Source organism: Saccoglossus kowalevskii, chromosome 21 (genome assembly GCF_978046115.1).
Source record: "Saccoglossus kowalevskii chromosome 21, keSacKowa6.1, whole genome shotgun sequence".
Classification (NCBI taxonomy): Eukaryota; Metazoa; Hemichordata; class Enteropneusta; family Harrimaniidae; genus Saccoglossus; species Saccoglossus kowalevskii.
Window position 1 is genome coordinate 18,014,025 of NC_140661.1, and position 17,315 is coordinate 18,031,339.

The following is a 17,315-nucleotide window of genomic DNA, read 5'->3' on the forward strand; positions in this document are numbered from 1 at the left end:
GAATGTAATTTTCTATCTTCAGTCACCAGAGATACGCGGGAAACCTAGCTGTAAGTGCCAAGACCATCCATCTCTAATATAATGGCTATCATCACAGTCTTCATTCTTGTTCTATCTTCGTCGGTTAATTATAGGTTCAAATATTCTTAACGTGATTGTTTTGAAATCCACCAAGACACTGCCAATGAATTCTCGCTACTTTATGACGTCACTAGCCATTGCTGATATTGGAGTTGGTATTCAAACAACATTTGCTATACACCCATCAATTACTGAGTGCTGGCCGTACGGTGATGTTGCATGTAGGCTTACAGGTGGATTGCAGTTTATGTTATGCGGTATTTCAATACACTCGCTATGGGCGATTAGCATAGAACGCTACCTTGCCATAAACTATCCACTCCGTTATCCATTTTACGCGACGACTCAGCGCAGTTACATTTGCATAGCCCTTATATGTACGGTGAACTTGGCATGGGTGACGCTGTTGGTGAGTCGTACAGACCCAAGTCATTACAGCTACGGGGAGGGGGTCTACGTGTGTCTACCGCAGTGTAACAAACCTGAGTGCGCCAAGTTCAATGCCACAAGTTCAACAGTGTTCGGCATCATCCCCCAAACAACCATGATACTTATATATAGTAAGATTATGTACGTTTCGTGGAAGCAAAACAAAGTGATAGCACATCGCAAGAAATCGACCACCAACGGTAACAGTTGTGTATTTCCTGACAGAAGCAAATTAAAAAGGAAATTTCGATCCGCTAAACTTGCGTGCATGGTGACTGGTGCCTCCCTGATTGCGTGGACTCCGTTTGTTGCATGGAGAATATTTGCAAGTATATCATCATCGCCAGTGACATCGGAACTTAAATTTGCTTTCACGTGGTTGGGATTTTCAAACAGTTTGTGGAATTTCGTGATGTACAGCGCTACAAGCACTGCTTTCCGTGAGAGTCTTAAACGAATATTCATGACTGTTTGTTCGTTTGAGAAACACGTTTGTAGAACAATTAACTTCAACAAGCATGTCTATTGGTAAGCACGCATCAGCCAGTGTCAAACTCCATTAAACGGTGCCATACTCCATCATATGACGTCATAGCCCCATTATATGATGAAATAACCTATCTTTCATGTTCCATATATCGCAAATCAATTATATTGACGAGTTATCAGACATCACACCATTTGAGATGATCTGTATTTGACTAAAAAAGTTTTGTACAAACATTGATGCTCAATAATAATATCACGTGTGACATTACAATGAAAATAAATGTAAGTTAATCAACAAAACTATTATTCCACATATTTTCACTGAATTGTCATATATATCAATTCCTATAAGCAAAGTCAAATTTATTGAATCATGAGTTATTAATTTGGCAGTGGCAGTGACATGAATATTCCTGTTGTAATGTAATCTTCTGTGCAAAATAAAATACATGATTATGCCTTCTAATGAATATGTTAATAAATTTAGTCAATGCGTCTGTAAAATGGGATATTATGCAGAGACCGCCATTCCTGTTATTGGATTACAATAATTCTACTTCACAGTGAATTCAAAGATGCTGCTTTGTAAGTTACTTGATAATGTTGTCGACGAAGACTTACAGAATGACGTGAAGATATGGTTATGTTCAAAAAGTGATCGTAATGTACCACAATTGACCGTGAATGTTGAAAGTCAGTACCAGTGTACAGTGCAGTACCACGAGATCGCGTCGCCTTGTACGTTTCCCCCAGCCCACTGATATTGATGGTGATACAGTATGGGTTGGCGGGTCGTCCTTTATTGTCTAAATAATGGCCAGTGCAAATTCTTTTATTTCAATTACGATACCCAAAAATGTCGTAAAATTTAATATACACGCAATATACTAGTATGCTTGAAAACAACGACATTGGGTCCGATGCTTCGTTAGGCCGACAGATTTTTATTCCAATTTTTTTAAAATTCCAAAGTTTCGTGAGTCCGTGGGTTGTTAGTTCGGGTTCAGCAGTCCAAGAGTTTGTTCCCAGGGTTTATTTGTCCGAAGGTTTGTTAGTCCGAAAGTTAATCAATTGTGAATCCATCCCGGAAGCACTATTGCAAGGATTCGGATATCCTCAAAGTCAACATTTTTTTCTAGTACTTGCAGATATCGTGACTTACATCAATACGAACTCTGAAAACAACAATGTAACATTTTACTGAATAAAGTAATTGTTGCTGAATATTATATGTAAATAAACCGCTGTGAAATAAACTTAAAGTCATCGTCCATAATAACATGTAACCATGACATTTAAAAGTGTAATTAAAACGACATATTTCGTACAGTTCATTCTAACTAACGTGTTCAAGAACGATACAATGATAACATAAGAATTTAATAAACTATTGATAAATTGCTACAAGGTTTATTATTAAAATCACATTTATGTGAAATGAAAACGAGAGTATAAAGCAATTCGCAAACGTCGTGATAAAGTAGATATTAAGTTAGGAATGCAAATACGCATGCGCCCGAGTTTACGATTACTAGTATTACATACGTGTTGATTGTCAAAACTTCACTGTCATACAGTTATACTTGAAGTTGGAAAACGACGTAAAAATTGACATACTGTAAAATACTTTATTTTAGCTAGAATCAATTTTGTTTAATGTAAAATATAGGAAGAGGTATAATCGCTGGATTTTATTTTCACTGAATTATCCTTTCAGCGTAAATTAAGTATTTCACAGTACAATATTGTCAGTTATTGCTGTTTTATACTTCAATAAATGCTGAGATGTGTACACTGTGGGCAGGCGGGGGCGTACATAAGGCATATTGTGTAGATGATCTCTCTAAGAAATCAACTGAACAACGGAAGTGTCCTAGCAACGAGTTCAATTAATAAATCTACAGCATTTATCCAATTGACGTAAATTCAATTATTTGTCATATACAGAATCCATCAATAATGCACACAATGCAGCTCATGTGTTGCCAAGACAACACTAACATCACCAATCAGGGATAGATACATGAGTTTTGCCTTGTGGGAAGATCGTTAATGAAAAAAAAAAAAACGAGTGGGTATGACGGTCAAGCAGTCTTGAAGTAGGCGTAATAAGTGTTGAATAAACCTTTCACGTAATTAGCGCCCTCTAATGTCTTTGGTTTTATTCACATAAAAAATCTTAAATATACCGGTAGTTATACAAGTAGCAATAGAAGTGTGTAATCTTGTACATACTTGCATAGAGCTGCTTTATCTTTATTCAGATAGAATATATTAACATACATCCGACACAAAATACAGGACACTGGGAAACGCATATTTATAGAGGATGAATTTAATTTCAGTCATGTATGTCCTATTACCTCCTAACATGAATTCTTCATATCATATATGATTTCACTTATCCATCACACAAGAAGTTGAGATCTTGTTTCTGTTAAACTAATAGACCATTTTCAGTTCACTGTGAGAATCACGCGTTATGCGTGAAATCGAACATAAAAACAGGACAAACAAAGGTCATAGCGTCGTAGTGGCGTCAAACATCGCGTGGGATTCGACAAAAGCGAAAGTATTTTGGGGGATATTTCCATGCTTAATAATGTGCTGTCCACATTTGATGATAGGCAATTTCGATGAAGTAAGGGTATTCGGAAGTGATATTCCTCTGTCGAAGATCGGCCGGTCGATACGAGTTACGAAATAAAGAAATTCGAGTTGAAAATCAAATCGTTCGACTTTTGCGGCAGACGTTCGACGCGCGTCTTTCATGCATCTCGCGAGATCTCGCAATTGTACAAAAAATCACCTATTCGTGTACTGTATTTGCTCTATTTAAACCGTATCTTCAATAAATGCACACATAAATATTGCATTTATTATATGCTGAATCATTAAAAGTATGCTTTACTTCGACCATGGCTAACCTCCTGTATTTTTGTGAGCACATGACTTACAAATATAGCAACCACTGTAACATGAATATTCATGCTTTCATTTATCATGAATTGTAAAGATGAGGAAACTATATTGTAAGCAAGGTTTGTTTTCTTTTCATAAAATTTATTTTTTCTGTTAAAGTCTCTGAGCCAACAAATGAATAAAGAATACTGGTATAAATATTAATTACAAGAATCTAGTATCAACTCTTTTGGATAATTGACTATTACAGGTAAAGAAGAAAGAATCTCACACACACCTGATAGAGGGAGCCCTCACAATCTGCAAAGGTAGTGGGATTTTGCTACAAATTGTATTCTATTGAAACTTCACCTTGTTTCCCTGGTTACAAATACAGATATTTTTATCTTTCAAATTGGGAATGTCATAAACAAAATGAAACTTCACAATACTTTTGAATTTTATTAATTTCATGGGATATCAATGTCCTGGCGTGTGAGGTACTATAAGTAAGCTATTGATAACAAGTACTGTTAGCTTTATCCCAACAGCCATTATAGTTGTTTAGTTTATTAGTATTCTATGAATCACACTGTGCGATTTTGTATTATTGCCACGAAATATAAAGTTCTACAGTCGTCGCACAGTGCGTGTTTGAATTTTGTGTAAACAAACAACGTACACCTGTATTGAACATGAAGCGATACAATGGCTGTGATGTTTTAAGGTAACAGACGTAAAATCAAAAATTGATTTGTGATTCAAAAATTCTTTTAAAGTTACTATTAAAGCCAGTTACTATAACAACTTATATATCATCTGAAAGCTTAGATATAGGTGAATATGGCAGAGCGTACTGGCATCAGATTATCAACAGCATGTCTGTAGTTATTTGATCATAGCTAGATAAGAAAGGCAGACATTGAAAAAGTGATACATGATTGTCTAGCTTACAGTATTACCAAAATTCTGCGCAATTTGGAGGTCAATTGCATGACTGCAAGTGCTAAAAACTGGTGTTTTCAATACTGTGAAATACTTTATTTGAGCTGGAATTAATTTTCGCTGAAAGGACTTTTTTGGTGTTTTGTATGGAATTTATTTTCACTTATCTTTCATGAGTTGAATGTAAAATATGAGTAAAAAAGTTTATTTGCTGGCTTTTATTTTCACTGAATCATTCCTTCAACAAAAATAGCGAAAATTAATTCCAAGCAAAAATAATGTATTTTACAGTAGTTGGAATACTGTAAAATACTTTATTTTAGCTGGATTTAATTTTCGCTGAAAAGACTTTTTTGGTGTTTTATATGGAATTAATTTTCACTGTTTTTTGACAAGTTGAATGTAAAATATGAGTAAAAAATTATATTTGCTGGCTTTTATTTTCACTGAATCATTCCCTCAGCAAAAATAGCGAAAATTAGTTCCAAGCAAAAATTAAATATTTTACAGTAGTCAAAAGAGCACAATAGTGAAATTCCCAGTCAGGTAATCCCTTGAACACGTATTTGCCTATATCTAAGCTTTTTAGATGATTCATAGTTTGTTATGGTAGCATGCTTAGTAACTTTTAAAGAATGTCTGAATAACAAATCAAATTTTTAACATGTTTTATCTCTGTTGCTAGCTCAGTGAACACAGCTCTTGAATAATCAATGATATAAAATTTGAAGTAATGAAAAGGAGCCAGCCCTTTAGTGAATAAATGTGATTAATAAAATATAGTGGAGTCTATACATAGCGACCATTCAGACATTTACAGTTAAACACAATCACCTCTCTTATTACAGAAGGTCTGTCTTCTTTGTGTTTGGAAGTCTGAGTGTAATTATTCCAGCAAATGCCAATAATATTGCCACGGATAAGATAGGCACAGCACAGTGAAGATCTATAAATACACCAAAGATGACATTCCCAACCACAGCGCCTATACGATTTGTGAGTGACTGCACACCCAATGCCGTGGATCTGAAAGAAGAAAAATAATAAGGATACTAAAAATACAAAGCAGTAAAATTCCTTGTAAGTATGAAAGCAATATTAATTTTCAAATAAAAGTTGGAAATAGCAACTCAAAAAACGAACAAAACATTTTATGCATTCAGAATATAGCAAAGACTCATGATGCATGCATTCTGAATGTTTGTTTTTTCTTCAATTCTTCCTTCATATTTACAATACTTAGGCTAACTCCCTAATCCGGAAAAGGTGTGACAAACAGTTTTAGGAAATTATTGATAGCTGGAAGCATTTGACATACCTCATATTTGTTGGATACGATTCAGCTCCTACCACATTCAGTACTGCCCAGGAAATAACTGATACACCGCCAAATATACAAGACATTGCAAGCACTTCTATTTTGGTATTAAGAAACCAGATAAAGAAGACACTGGCACCAGATATCAAAAGACTTCCACCTATATAGAGAACCACATGGTATATTATAAATAGAAATAGAAGGTCCTTCGTCTATTTTTTTGTTTTTTGTTTCTTTTGTTTATACAATCATAAAAACAACTTCTGTAGTATGTTTTTCATGTTGAATAAAATTATTATTATTATTATACCCAGCTGTATAAATTGCAGGATGTTATTTTTAAAGAAGCAAGAACATTTCTTAAATATCTTTTTAAACACAAAAATGAAAGTTGTATGAATTCACCATGAGATTAATTTCAAATTTAATTTTTATTCAGTTTCAAATATGTATGATTTTTCTTGGCTCTTGGCTCTTGTTGCCGTTCCAAAGGCATAATAAATATTATTATTATTATTATTACTGGTGATCAAATAATTCAAAATAAATTACATTTTACCAAATAACAATGAATGAAATGTAACTACTAGGTGGTATAGATGAAAAACTGAAAACTTACAGAGTAAAACCTTTCTTCCAAGCTTGTCAACCGTAAGAGTGGCAAAGAGGTTCCCCGGAACATTGGCTGCTGCAGTTATAAAGGCATCCCTATATACTGAATTGTCGGTATTGTTAGTGTTGATTGTGACGTTGGGAGATAACTCTGAGCATGCAGAACCACCAGACTGTTCTACTCGCAGAAACAACTCAGGAAACCAAAGCCAAAGACCATAGTATCTGAAATGAACATAATTTAGTACATGTCAATGCAATTTTAAATCTCATGATAATCTAATTTGTATACAAGCTTTCCAGCTTCTAGGCATAATTTAAAAAGAGATAAGAGCCCCTCCCCCAAAAAGGTTTTATTTCTCACCATAGGGAAAATTGAAAAATGGTGTGATGACAAGTTTTTAACTTCGCATTAAGATTATTTAATACCACAACAACAAGATACATGTTAAACATTTAAGATTTGTATACATGCATGCATTAAAGATTTATTTAAATCAACAAAACCTGAAACATAAAAATTTCCCAATTCTATCATATTTTGCACACTTTACTGTTACCCAAAATTGTCAAAAATAATTTGAGGTGCAGGTGATGATGCTTGCGATGACATCAAGTAAAACCTTTTTAATGGGGGTCTGAAATGCAGCAAAAAGTCTTGTATGAAATTGGCCACAAAATACAATCATTTGCATTGAGTGACATAACACTATCCATGCTACATTGTTGCTACAACCTGTTAAACAAAAAAAAGCATTTGAATACAACAATAATAGGAATAATAGTATTTACTCACCCAAATGCTAGACTAAATATGATTCCCAGTAAATTCAGAGTCACCAGCAAATATGGAGAAAGGAACAATTGTTTTGTAGAAGAAATAACAAAGAGAAAATTGTTTTTAATTTTGGTGAAAAATGAGACTTGACTCAAGGCAATCCGTGCACTTCTTTTTCGAGCCTGTTGAGACGGCTGTAGAATTTTAACCTGAGACATAAAAAAAAAAATATTTTAAATATCATTGTTCACACCCAATATTTTTGTGCACAAATTTGTTTCACATTTTTAGTTAATTTTACGATTTCTCTGTTAATTTCCGACCAAATGAACATAATTTCTCCTTGGCTACAAATCTTGATTTTGCCAAAAATATGGAAGAAAATTTGTGAGTTTGATTTGTGAATGTGGTATATGATGATCTTCCCATTTAAATATTTATTACATGTACATTATGCCTTTCCCGAAATTTGTTGCTAAGATTATAGCATTAACTTATAATTCACAGTAAATATGATGATATGTACACTGAATGTCATCAGTTTATGTCTGCTTGAAAAGTATGCTGAATGAAAACCAACAATACTCAAAAAACTGTAAAAAATCTGTATTAGAAGCCGCGACTTCTATTGAAATGGTACAATGCAAAAGAGGGGATGCGACTTCTATTAGAGCATCTACACATATGGAATATGATGAATTTTTGGTTCTCATTAGTTCTAAAAGAATGGAGGTAGAGCTTATGTATATTTGTGGTGACATGGGCTCTATTTTGCATTCACCCTCAATTTATGGATAATACTAGCATATATCTTCAATCAATATCAAACAGTTCCATGAACAAGTGATATCAGGTAATTACTTCATAGAGGTGTGTTTCCTAGCAAAAAATGTTGTCAAAATGACATAGATGTCTGTAAGCAATGTTTTGAATACACATCTGTGTTAGGCAGTACCGGTATCTTTATCTTTAGAATATAGTAAATTTCACAAAAAATATTCTTTTTTTATTGATAGACAGCGACATATAAAAGCATCTCTCTCCTGGATGACATAGCAGCTTATATAGTGTGTCTAATGTCTACTTACAAAATAATCTGTTTTCTTCTTCTTCCGATTGTTAACAAGAAAAACGCTCCTCAAAACATTAAGTGCCTGAGTTTCTTGTCCATTCTATAATAAAAGTAAAGCAGATGAACAGTTAGGAAGAAAAAAAATGGAAATGGAAATGTAAAAATGAATGTCAAACAGCATACAATTGAGCACCCCAGACGGTTCTAAATACTAGCATATGGTTGGATGCATGGCTGACTATAAACTGTATTATCCTACAACATTTTATAGCCGACTGTCGACCGAGTGTGTGTGTGTGGTTGTCTAGTATTTTAGTTTTTCCATTTTTAGACAATATGAAAACTCAAAAAACTTCACCTTATGCCACTGGAAAGTAAATAAAACCTTTAATGATGATGCAAATGTGCAATGTAAAGAAATTAAAAGGGATACACCTTTTTTTTTTTGAAAAATGTAGAATAAAACATTACAAACATAACAATCAGTGATTTTACATAATTCTTTTTTGAATGCCTATTTTTGCATTTTCATAAATATATGGGTAATTTTACATTCAGATAATGAAATTTTCAGAATGCATGAATTTAGCACAAATCATTTATGAGGTATTATTCATATTAATTACATCTACCATCTCTGAAAAAATTGAAATACTTAGCTGGAATTAATTTTCACTGAAACAGATTTGCGAGTGTTTTGTATGGAATTTATTTTCACTTATTGTTGAGGTGTTGAATGTGAGACATAGGAAAAAAAGTATATTCGCTGGATTTTATTTTCACTGAAGATAGAGCTTTGAAATTTTCATAAAATAATAAGATTGATTTCTAAAGTATAAAATGTTTATTGTGATCAACATGTGCCAAAAAACTATTAAATCTTTCATTTTTGCTGCTAGGAATTATTGTATGGCATTCTTGAGAATGCTGCCACACTTTGTGGTGAAACAATTTTCGCTGACACTGAATATTTGTCTCTTGAAAAGCACCAGTACTGACCTCGAGTAAAAATTTTGGACTTTCAGGAAGAATCGCAAAAGATAAAGAAGAAGTGAAGCTTGGTAGAGTACAAACAACAACAAAAATTCTCCAGCTGTTGAAAGTGAAGTGTTCGGAAAAATATCCCAGGTGAGTCCGTGGTATGATGATCCAGGCAAGACCAGCTGTTATCACATTACCCAGTATCCAGAACATAGAAATCGCTGTCAACATTGCACCACGGCGTTTCTTGGGTTGAAATTCACAGAAGTAAGCGAATATCACTGGCATAGATCCACCAACACTGAAAAGGTGAAAAATAAAGTAATGAAAGCATAACTACATTCGTCATTTTAAGGTTGTCATTTGGGGGGAAAAACATAGTGAAACAATTATAACCTTGCCCCATTCAAAGATCCCAGGTAATGTAAAACCATATATTTCTAATGGAGGTAATTTCATTATTTTGACACTTTGAGCAATTCCACTGGGTTTTAAGTTCACAAACTTTGCAGGTGAACAATGAGTTCTATTTTAATTTACAAGTTCATATGAATTTAATTTATTTATCGGCAAAATTAAAAACTAGCGAATAATTAATGCTTACAGTGTAGTATGAGAGGGTTTAACTTGAAGATGTAATAATTGTAGACTAGATGCTGTATATAATCATAAGACATTGAAAAATCTATGAATAATTAACTAGTGAATTTGTATGAAGGGCTGTGGGGAGCTTAGACACAGGTCAGTCTGCACATACAAAATCACATGGCATTGTACTGAAGTTATGGAGACAGCTAATCAGTGATGACACACAATTCTGTGCTGTCTACATATTTTTTACTTAGCGATTCACCAGGCGATTGTTGAGTTCACTGAGAAGGACACTAGATTCCAGGCTATAAGAAGTGTTAACAATTTAATTAGCAAAGACACACTGAGTTCAGCCCGTTTGCCGTTTGTTATAACAAAACTGTCACTCATGTTATAAACTAGCTGAGAGTACATGATAGTTAAAATTATTGACAAAATTAATCAGCAGTTCTTCCAATTAATATTACATGAACTGTATTAATCTTAAGGTCCCTCACAGAATATAACTGTTAAAAAGTACCCAAATACAATATGTTAAGGTCAATATTTGACTGTTTATTATGCAAATAAATGCAATAATTATTTCCTTTATGTGATTTTGCATTCGAAAGTTGCAAAAATTCACTCTCACAGACATGGTAGTTTGGGATGCGATCAAGGATACAAATTTGAAAAAATATTAGCTGCAATAACTGAACTGGTATTCCCATGATTTCTGTCTGTAGTGTTCATAGTACACTTACCCAATGCCACTAAGGAACCGCATAAAAAGAAATGGTACGTAAGACTGCATAAAACTTGAGGCTAACCCAAAAAATCCATTCATGAATAATGAATATACCAAGACTGCTTTCCGACCTCTGACATCACCCAGAGCTCCCCAAAAGTAACTGCCAACCATCATTCCTGTAGGATGAAAAAAAACAAGTCATTGTAAATGATATTATAGTCAATCATCAATAAAATATTGTTTTAGACATTTACCAGACTGTAAGTTTCTAAAATGTAAATGTTGATATTATTTAATCAATCTTTCCTAAGAGAAGGTTATACAACTTCCAAGTACGCCAATAAGCGATGGAGTTTCCATGCATATGTCAATAGAGTATATTTGCAACCAATAGCACAACAGAATGTAGTGAACACTTTTGGAAAGTTTTGTTTGACAGATTAGCAAGGTTATCATCATAACTATAAAGGTAAAAAATCATACAGAATTTACATGCTTTGCAAACACTTATCAGTTCTTTCACACACTCAATAGTATTTCTAAGAATGTACGTTTATTTTTTGTGAACGTCTTGCTTTTTCACATGACTTGAAACGGCAAAAATCATACACAATGTATATGCTTTGCAAATAGCCAAGAATGAGAACACTAACTAATTCTTTCACACACTCATTAGCAATTGCATTTCTAGGAGTGTACATTTTTTGTGAATGTCTCGATATTCACACGACTAAAAATGGGAACATCACTGCTTTTACACCAGTTGCATGATAATTGTAGATAAAAAAAACATCTTGCTTTGAATAACATTAAGTAACAGTGGGTGGTTGCACATTCGGGTGGGGAGGCCCTTGAGCCATTCAACGCAACACGGATTAAATATCTGAAGATGGCATTTAAAAGCATAGTTATGTTCGTATTTTTTGGAGTTATTTTGTTTAAAGTCATTTTAAACAACATTTCTCTGTTGTAAATTGTGTTGCAAATGAGAGAGTACATCGTAACCGATATACATAGGCATATCCATAAACATGCACATAGTCAAGGCGATTGCGCGTTTTGTTTATGTACATACATTCACATCTACAACTTATAAATCCTTGGACTTACCGACAAATATAGTGGCACTAAGCCAGCCCTCCTCTAATCCTGTCAGATGCATATCAGTTTTGGCTTGAGGCATCAGGAAAGACACACACAGCATCTCCACTGCATCGCTGGCATTAGCCCAACCACACACACACAATAACATGTAATGGTATAAGCCAAAACCTGCAATATGACATCATTAAAGAATGAAAAATGAACCAGAATCATGCATTGAATTCACACTAACAATTTAAAACAGATGAAATGGCATATAAAATGAGGTCACCTGTACGCCTCCTAATATCAAGAAATCGAGCTAGTGGCTTTTAGTGATGTAGTTTTATTTTCATGTGAGAAGAAAAAATGGAAATGTTGTTACCAAAAATAAACAACAACATCCACTAATATTAAAGAAAGAAATAAAGGTATTGACACAATATAAACAAATCTGAATGTATTTACAAACATGTATAAAATATCATAACAATCACAATGTCGCATACGACTTATTTACCACTTCCGTGTCACTGAGAATGTTCTAGAACCGTACTGTGTCTGGGTGGAATATTCCATATTTTTTAGAAAATGGTTGAATAGGTAATAGAACACTGTAGGAGGCAATAGAAGGTAATGGAACATTCTAGAAATTTGTAGTAAGTTCCAGACTCATTATGTATGCTGATGTAATGGCACTGAGATCAGATCGGAGATCTCGCTGAATTGTGTTGGAGTTTAAGTATCTAGTTATTGGAGGTTTGGAGTTTTACCGCGTTAGTGTACTTGATGTTTGCAGAGTATAATAATACCAGTACCAGTTGAACCCTCATCTGTTGGCTCCGTGTTCGTATTTTATCATCACCGCCAGGAAAGTCTTTCTGTTACTGTTGCCATTTTGGTATTTGAACCATCACACCCGTACTATACCAATTACGGTAATATTACGTTGCGTGTGACACACAAGAAAAAATAAATAAAAACAACATTTTTTTCCCCGAAAAATAGCAAATTAAAGTTATTTCCATAAGATGAACAAATCTGATTGTGGTCCATCCAGGGTAGCTACATAGCAAATATTGAAGCAATCAGACTAGTAAGTATGTGTTTTTGTTTCAATTTGTACAGTTGACAGGAATGCTGAACTAGTGTGTATTAATTAAAGAATAATTAATTAAATATTTTATTTGTTTCAAATACTCTTGGCGCAACAAGGGCATTTCTTCATCTTTGTAATTATTCATAAATTTCAATGACAGTTGAATCAAACCAGCCAATCAACAAGCACAGTACAACAATGTTATTAAATCCACCAATGGAAAACTCTTGTTTCAGTTTAAATTACGAAATTTATAAAGATGAAGGAATTCCTTTGTTGCACCAACAGTATCGTTACTGTAACATGTAAATAAGAATACACTTTTCATAACGTGGCGCCCTCATTGTTCAGTAGAAGAGGCCTTTGCAGTGAACTCTGAAAGAAGCTCCTAAGAGCTCGTTAACTTGAAAGGCCTCTCTCTTAAGAAACTGTGAGGGTGCCAGATTTATCTATGACGTTTTCAAATTTGATTTTAGGTTGAGAAGTCGTGTACGTGAGTCATGATTATCATTATTATTGAAAAAGTCTTACCAGCGGCGTCAATTGCTTCTTCAAATGTATGCGATTCTTTATTTTGTATATTGACTGTACCTATAAAAAAGTAGATGGCATCAAGTATTTATAAGATCAGTGTGTGATATGTGATGATGATTTCATGTAATTTGAAAAAGTCATATGAATTGCAAGATAATCACAAAATCACAAGATTTTCCAAAAATTCTAAAATGCAAGTTACCAGTAATGAGACTGTGAATGAACTGATTAGATTAGACTTCTCAAGGTAGAGTGAAATAAGTGAGTATTGGTCACCAAATCCGGGAGGAGAATAACACACTGGAGAGGAGCACTTGTAGCCAAGGTGTTTATTGCTCAACTGCTAGGCCTGGAACTGAGTCTAAATACTCACGAGATGTTCCATACAATGTATCAATATCATTGATATCAACTAAACTAAACATCATAGCCTCAAATCATTACATCCGTTTTTTCGTTTTTTTGTAGTTTGCGAGACTAGTTGATAGCGCTTGAGGTAAGTTAAACAGGGTCGCGGACAGGAAGTTACACATCACCGCACCGTAACTGACGCCAGCAACTCATTTGCATATAAAATCAACAGTGACTTGTCAATCAAAGAGCAACGTAAACAAACTTTCGGTTCTTTTAATCACATATGCGTGCCTCGGTTCCCTATAACTTAAAATCGATTTTTGAGTATGTTCCAGCATTTTGAGTATGTTCCAATTGACAATACTCCGAAATTTTAACACTATCTAGCCAAAACTGTCTGGGTGAGAAAAAGCAAAAAAAAAAAATTTCACTCCAAGTGCCCACGTCCCTGCATATATACCTTAAAGTTCATACCCTTATCTTATACATTTAGTATTAAATAATAAATGTGAAACACTAATTTTTTCACACCCAACCATTTGCCGTATAGTCCAAATTATAGTGGAGGGGTAAAACACAATACAAAAGAAGCTTTTTATTCATTATAAAGAAGATAAAAATTAAGGTGTAAATCCCATCAGATTAATACAAACTTCCTGTTTTTGATCGCATATGAAGTCCTCTAATGAAAAGATGATATTAACATTGAAAAGGTTGGGATGGCCCAAACCTAGTTTGCATACCCACACACAAAAAAACTACCAGGTACTCAAAATTCATCTTGTGATATATCAATTAAAAACATATCATAAAGTAGAATTCATTTTTGCAGTGAAAACATAGATAACAGAAATCATTGTTGAACAGTGGCAATTTTCATAATGAAATTTGTATATTTTTGAAAAATGTTTGTATCACGTAAATTCACAGTCTCTTGCAGACGTACGTCTTGTAGAGTTGGGGTGAGAAACACTATAAACGTCACCATATATTTACTCAACAGATGTGGAAAGTCAGTTGAACAAAACTGGTCATAATAAACTAAATACTTACAAAACATTCAAATATAATTATAAATTTGAAAAATACTTGGATGATATAAAAAACAAAAAAACACAGAGTAGCATTAACCAAATTTCGTATTTCAGCCCACTTCTTGCCAATTGAAATAGGCCGTCACAGGAGAATAAATAAAAATTGACAGGGTATGTAACAAGTGTGACTCTAATGATGAGGGTGCTGAAAAACACTACTTTTTTCATTGTGACAGTTTTCAGAACACAGGAAAAAAATCCTCTACGCACTGTTCAAATACTCATCTGATTATCAAACCTTACCAAATAAAGAATTGTTTATTCAGTGTATTTTAATTTTAGTGTTTTAGTGTGTCTTATTTTATTTGTCTTTTGTAATCATTTTTTACCTTACTAAACCCACAGCAAGTTAAGTTGCGTAATAAAGTTATTATTATTATTATTAATGTTTTCTCTAGTGTAGACAAATATGTTTGTAGTATTTTAGCTAATTTTGTTTTTCAGATTTTAAAATTATTTTAGATTAGTTGTGTTACTTTATGTTTCTTATATTGGACTTTACTCAAGCATTGTTTTTGTGTACGTTCCAAATATAATATCCTATCTTATCCTATCCTATCCTAATACCGCTACTTTTATTTTGACCTCAACTGGCACGTACAAAGTAGTTGAGCCCCCGAGCACCAGTGTGTTCAAACAGCTGGTCCAAGAAGGCAGACGCACTTAAAAGGGCAATTCGTTGACAGGTCGGAATTGTGAAAGCTAATAAATTACAAAAAATCGAAATAATTACGTTTCGATTGTTTGAAAGGGTGCAGTCACTTTTCGTGATGACGAGGTTTTGTTTGCAGTTCGGTACTCCCTGTGATGCCGGCTGACACTTACCATAGCGCTCTCTTGTTTCACTGTCGGAATCATCGTTAGATGATTCAGATGATTGTAGTAGATGTCTCACATCGCCCTCTTGGTATTTATGTTCCATTGCCCCGTCTGGCTGGTGGTAAACAAAACCTTGTCAGCCACAGTTATTGTCAGCCATGATTATCGTATGGAGGTCGCAGGTCAGAATGTGACGTCACACAACCATGAATTCCTTCAAAACATTACTTGTGCAGTTATCCTCGACTGACAAAGTTGGGACTTCTTTGTTTTACATGAAAAACATAATTAATTGACAATTTAGCCTTTTTAGCGTGATGGCGAAAACTATCGTGACCGCAAAAGAAATCCCGGTTACGTTAGTTTTCGCGATCATGCTAAAACAATTATTTCTTTTTGTAAAACAAAAAAGAAGTCCCGACTTTGCCAGTGTACAGTTATCTTCGCCAGCTGGAACGGTGTGGAAAGAGTGCGGAAACTGCAATAAATCTTAGATTTGAATTCAATTTGAATTGAAAATGGCACTAACTTACCAGGACTTATTTTATTCAACATAAATTCAAACTTGGAAATAAATACGGAAATAAATACAGAAGACTATAATTACAATGCTATTCTGTTTGGCATACCAAGGTAAATAAAATGCCTTTATGGAAGAAGAAGAAGTCACGTCTCCGTTATTTAAATCTGTGGTAAAGGGAAAGTCAATGTTGCGAATTGTTATAGTTGCCTAATATTATGTGTATGTGCTGTTAATTAAAATGTATTTGTTTTTGTTGAAAATTGTGTGTGTGTCAAATTCTAAGAGTTTGAATACATGCCTCCCAAAGGCTACGTACATATATATATATATATTGTTAGTGAGAGCGTACTTTTTGTTGTCCTGAGTTTCAAAAATATGGGTTTTGGAAAGTTTCGAAAAATTCTTCTTTAAAACATTGAAAAATTACAGCGCATATTAAATATTGAAAAATGATAGTACAAACTTTCTCAAAAATTATGAGTAAATTCTACCTTAACATAATTTAGTAAATTGTTACGCTTAGAAAATTGTTTTCTGTTGCAACATTATACTTGAATAGTATAATACCGTACTTTTCCAGAATTATTAATATTTAATGGGGAATGGAGATGAATAGTAATATTGTTTGGCCCAGATGGCCACTAACTATAGCATCAATTGTTACTTATTTGTGCGACATCTCTGGCTTATAGTTACTGAAATTTAAAGGGTGATACGTCATGCTGCGTCGTGATCGATATGAGACACGTGGTAACATACACAGCGCGTGTACAATATTGTTTGGTTTACACGAAATTGAATCCGAGCTGTGTGACGATCACTACGTACTCTTTAACAAAATCGTTTCAAAAAAGCAACTTTTCATAAATAGATGATATTGTG

General features: G+C 33.8%; 2 protein-coding genes across 2 annotated transcripts; one reads left to right on the plus strand and one right to left on the minus strand.

Moving 5' to 3' along the window:
• The first annotated feature begins 202 nt into the window (after positions 1-202).
• Positions 203-1,042, plus strand: LOC146729685 (trace amine-associated receptor 13c-like). Its single transcript, XM_085495060.1, has one exon. It carries the CDS (start codon positions 203-205, stop codon positions 1,040-1,042), a length of 840 nt encoding a protein of 279 aa, XP_085351186.1.
• A 2,177-nt stretch (positions 1,043-3,219) lies between these two features.
• Positions 3,220-16,089, minus strand: LOC100374418 (synaptic vesicle glycoprotein 2B-like). Its single transcript, XM_002734221.4, has 10 exons — positions 15,917-16,089; positions 13,641-13,700; positions 12,038-12,199; positions 10,941-11,103; positions 9,625-9,907; positions 8,642-8,725; positions 7,572-7,762; positions 6,783-7,000; positions 6,164-6,323; positions 3,220-5,871 (listed from the first exon to the last, which is right to left on the minus strand). Exons 1-10 carry the CDS (start codon positions 16,011-16,013, stop codon positions 5,688-5,690), a joined length of 1,602 nt encoding a protein of 533 aa, XP_002734267.1. The 5' UTR covers positions 16,014-16,089; the 3' UTR covers positions 3,220-5,687.
• Between the last annotated feature and the right edge of the window lie 1,226 nt (positions 16,090-17,315).

Excerpts from the sequence above, each read along its gene's own strand:
- LOC100374418 (XM_002734221.4), bottom strand. The coding sequence starts at position 16,013 with ATGGAACATAAATACCAAGAGGGCGATGTGAGACATCTACTACAATCA. Across the intron at positions 11,104-12,037 it reads TAGTGCCACTATATTTGTCG|GAATGATGGTTGGCAGTTAC; the intron begins GTAAGTCCAAGG and ends TTCATCCTACAG. Across the intron at positions 8,726-9,624 it reads GTCCAAAATTTTTACTCGAG|AATGGACAAGAAACTCAGGC; the intron begins GTCAGTACTGGT and ends CTTTTATTATAG.
- LOC146729685 (XM_085495060.1), top strand. The coding sequence starts at position 203 with ATGACGTCACTAGCCATTGCTGATATTGGAGTTGGTATTCAAACAACA.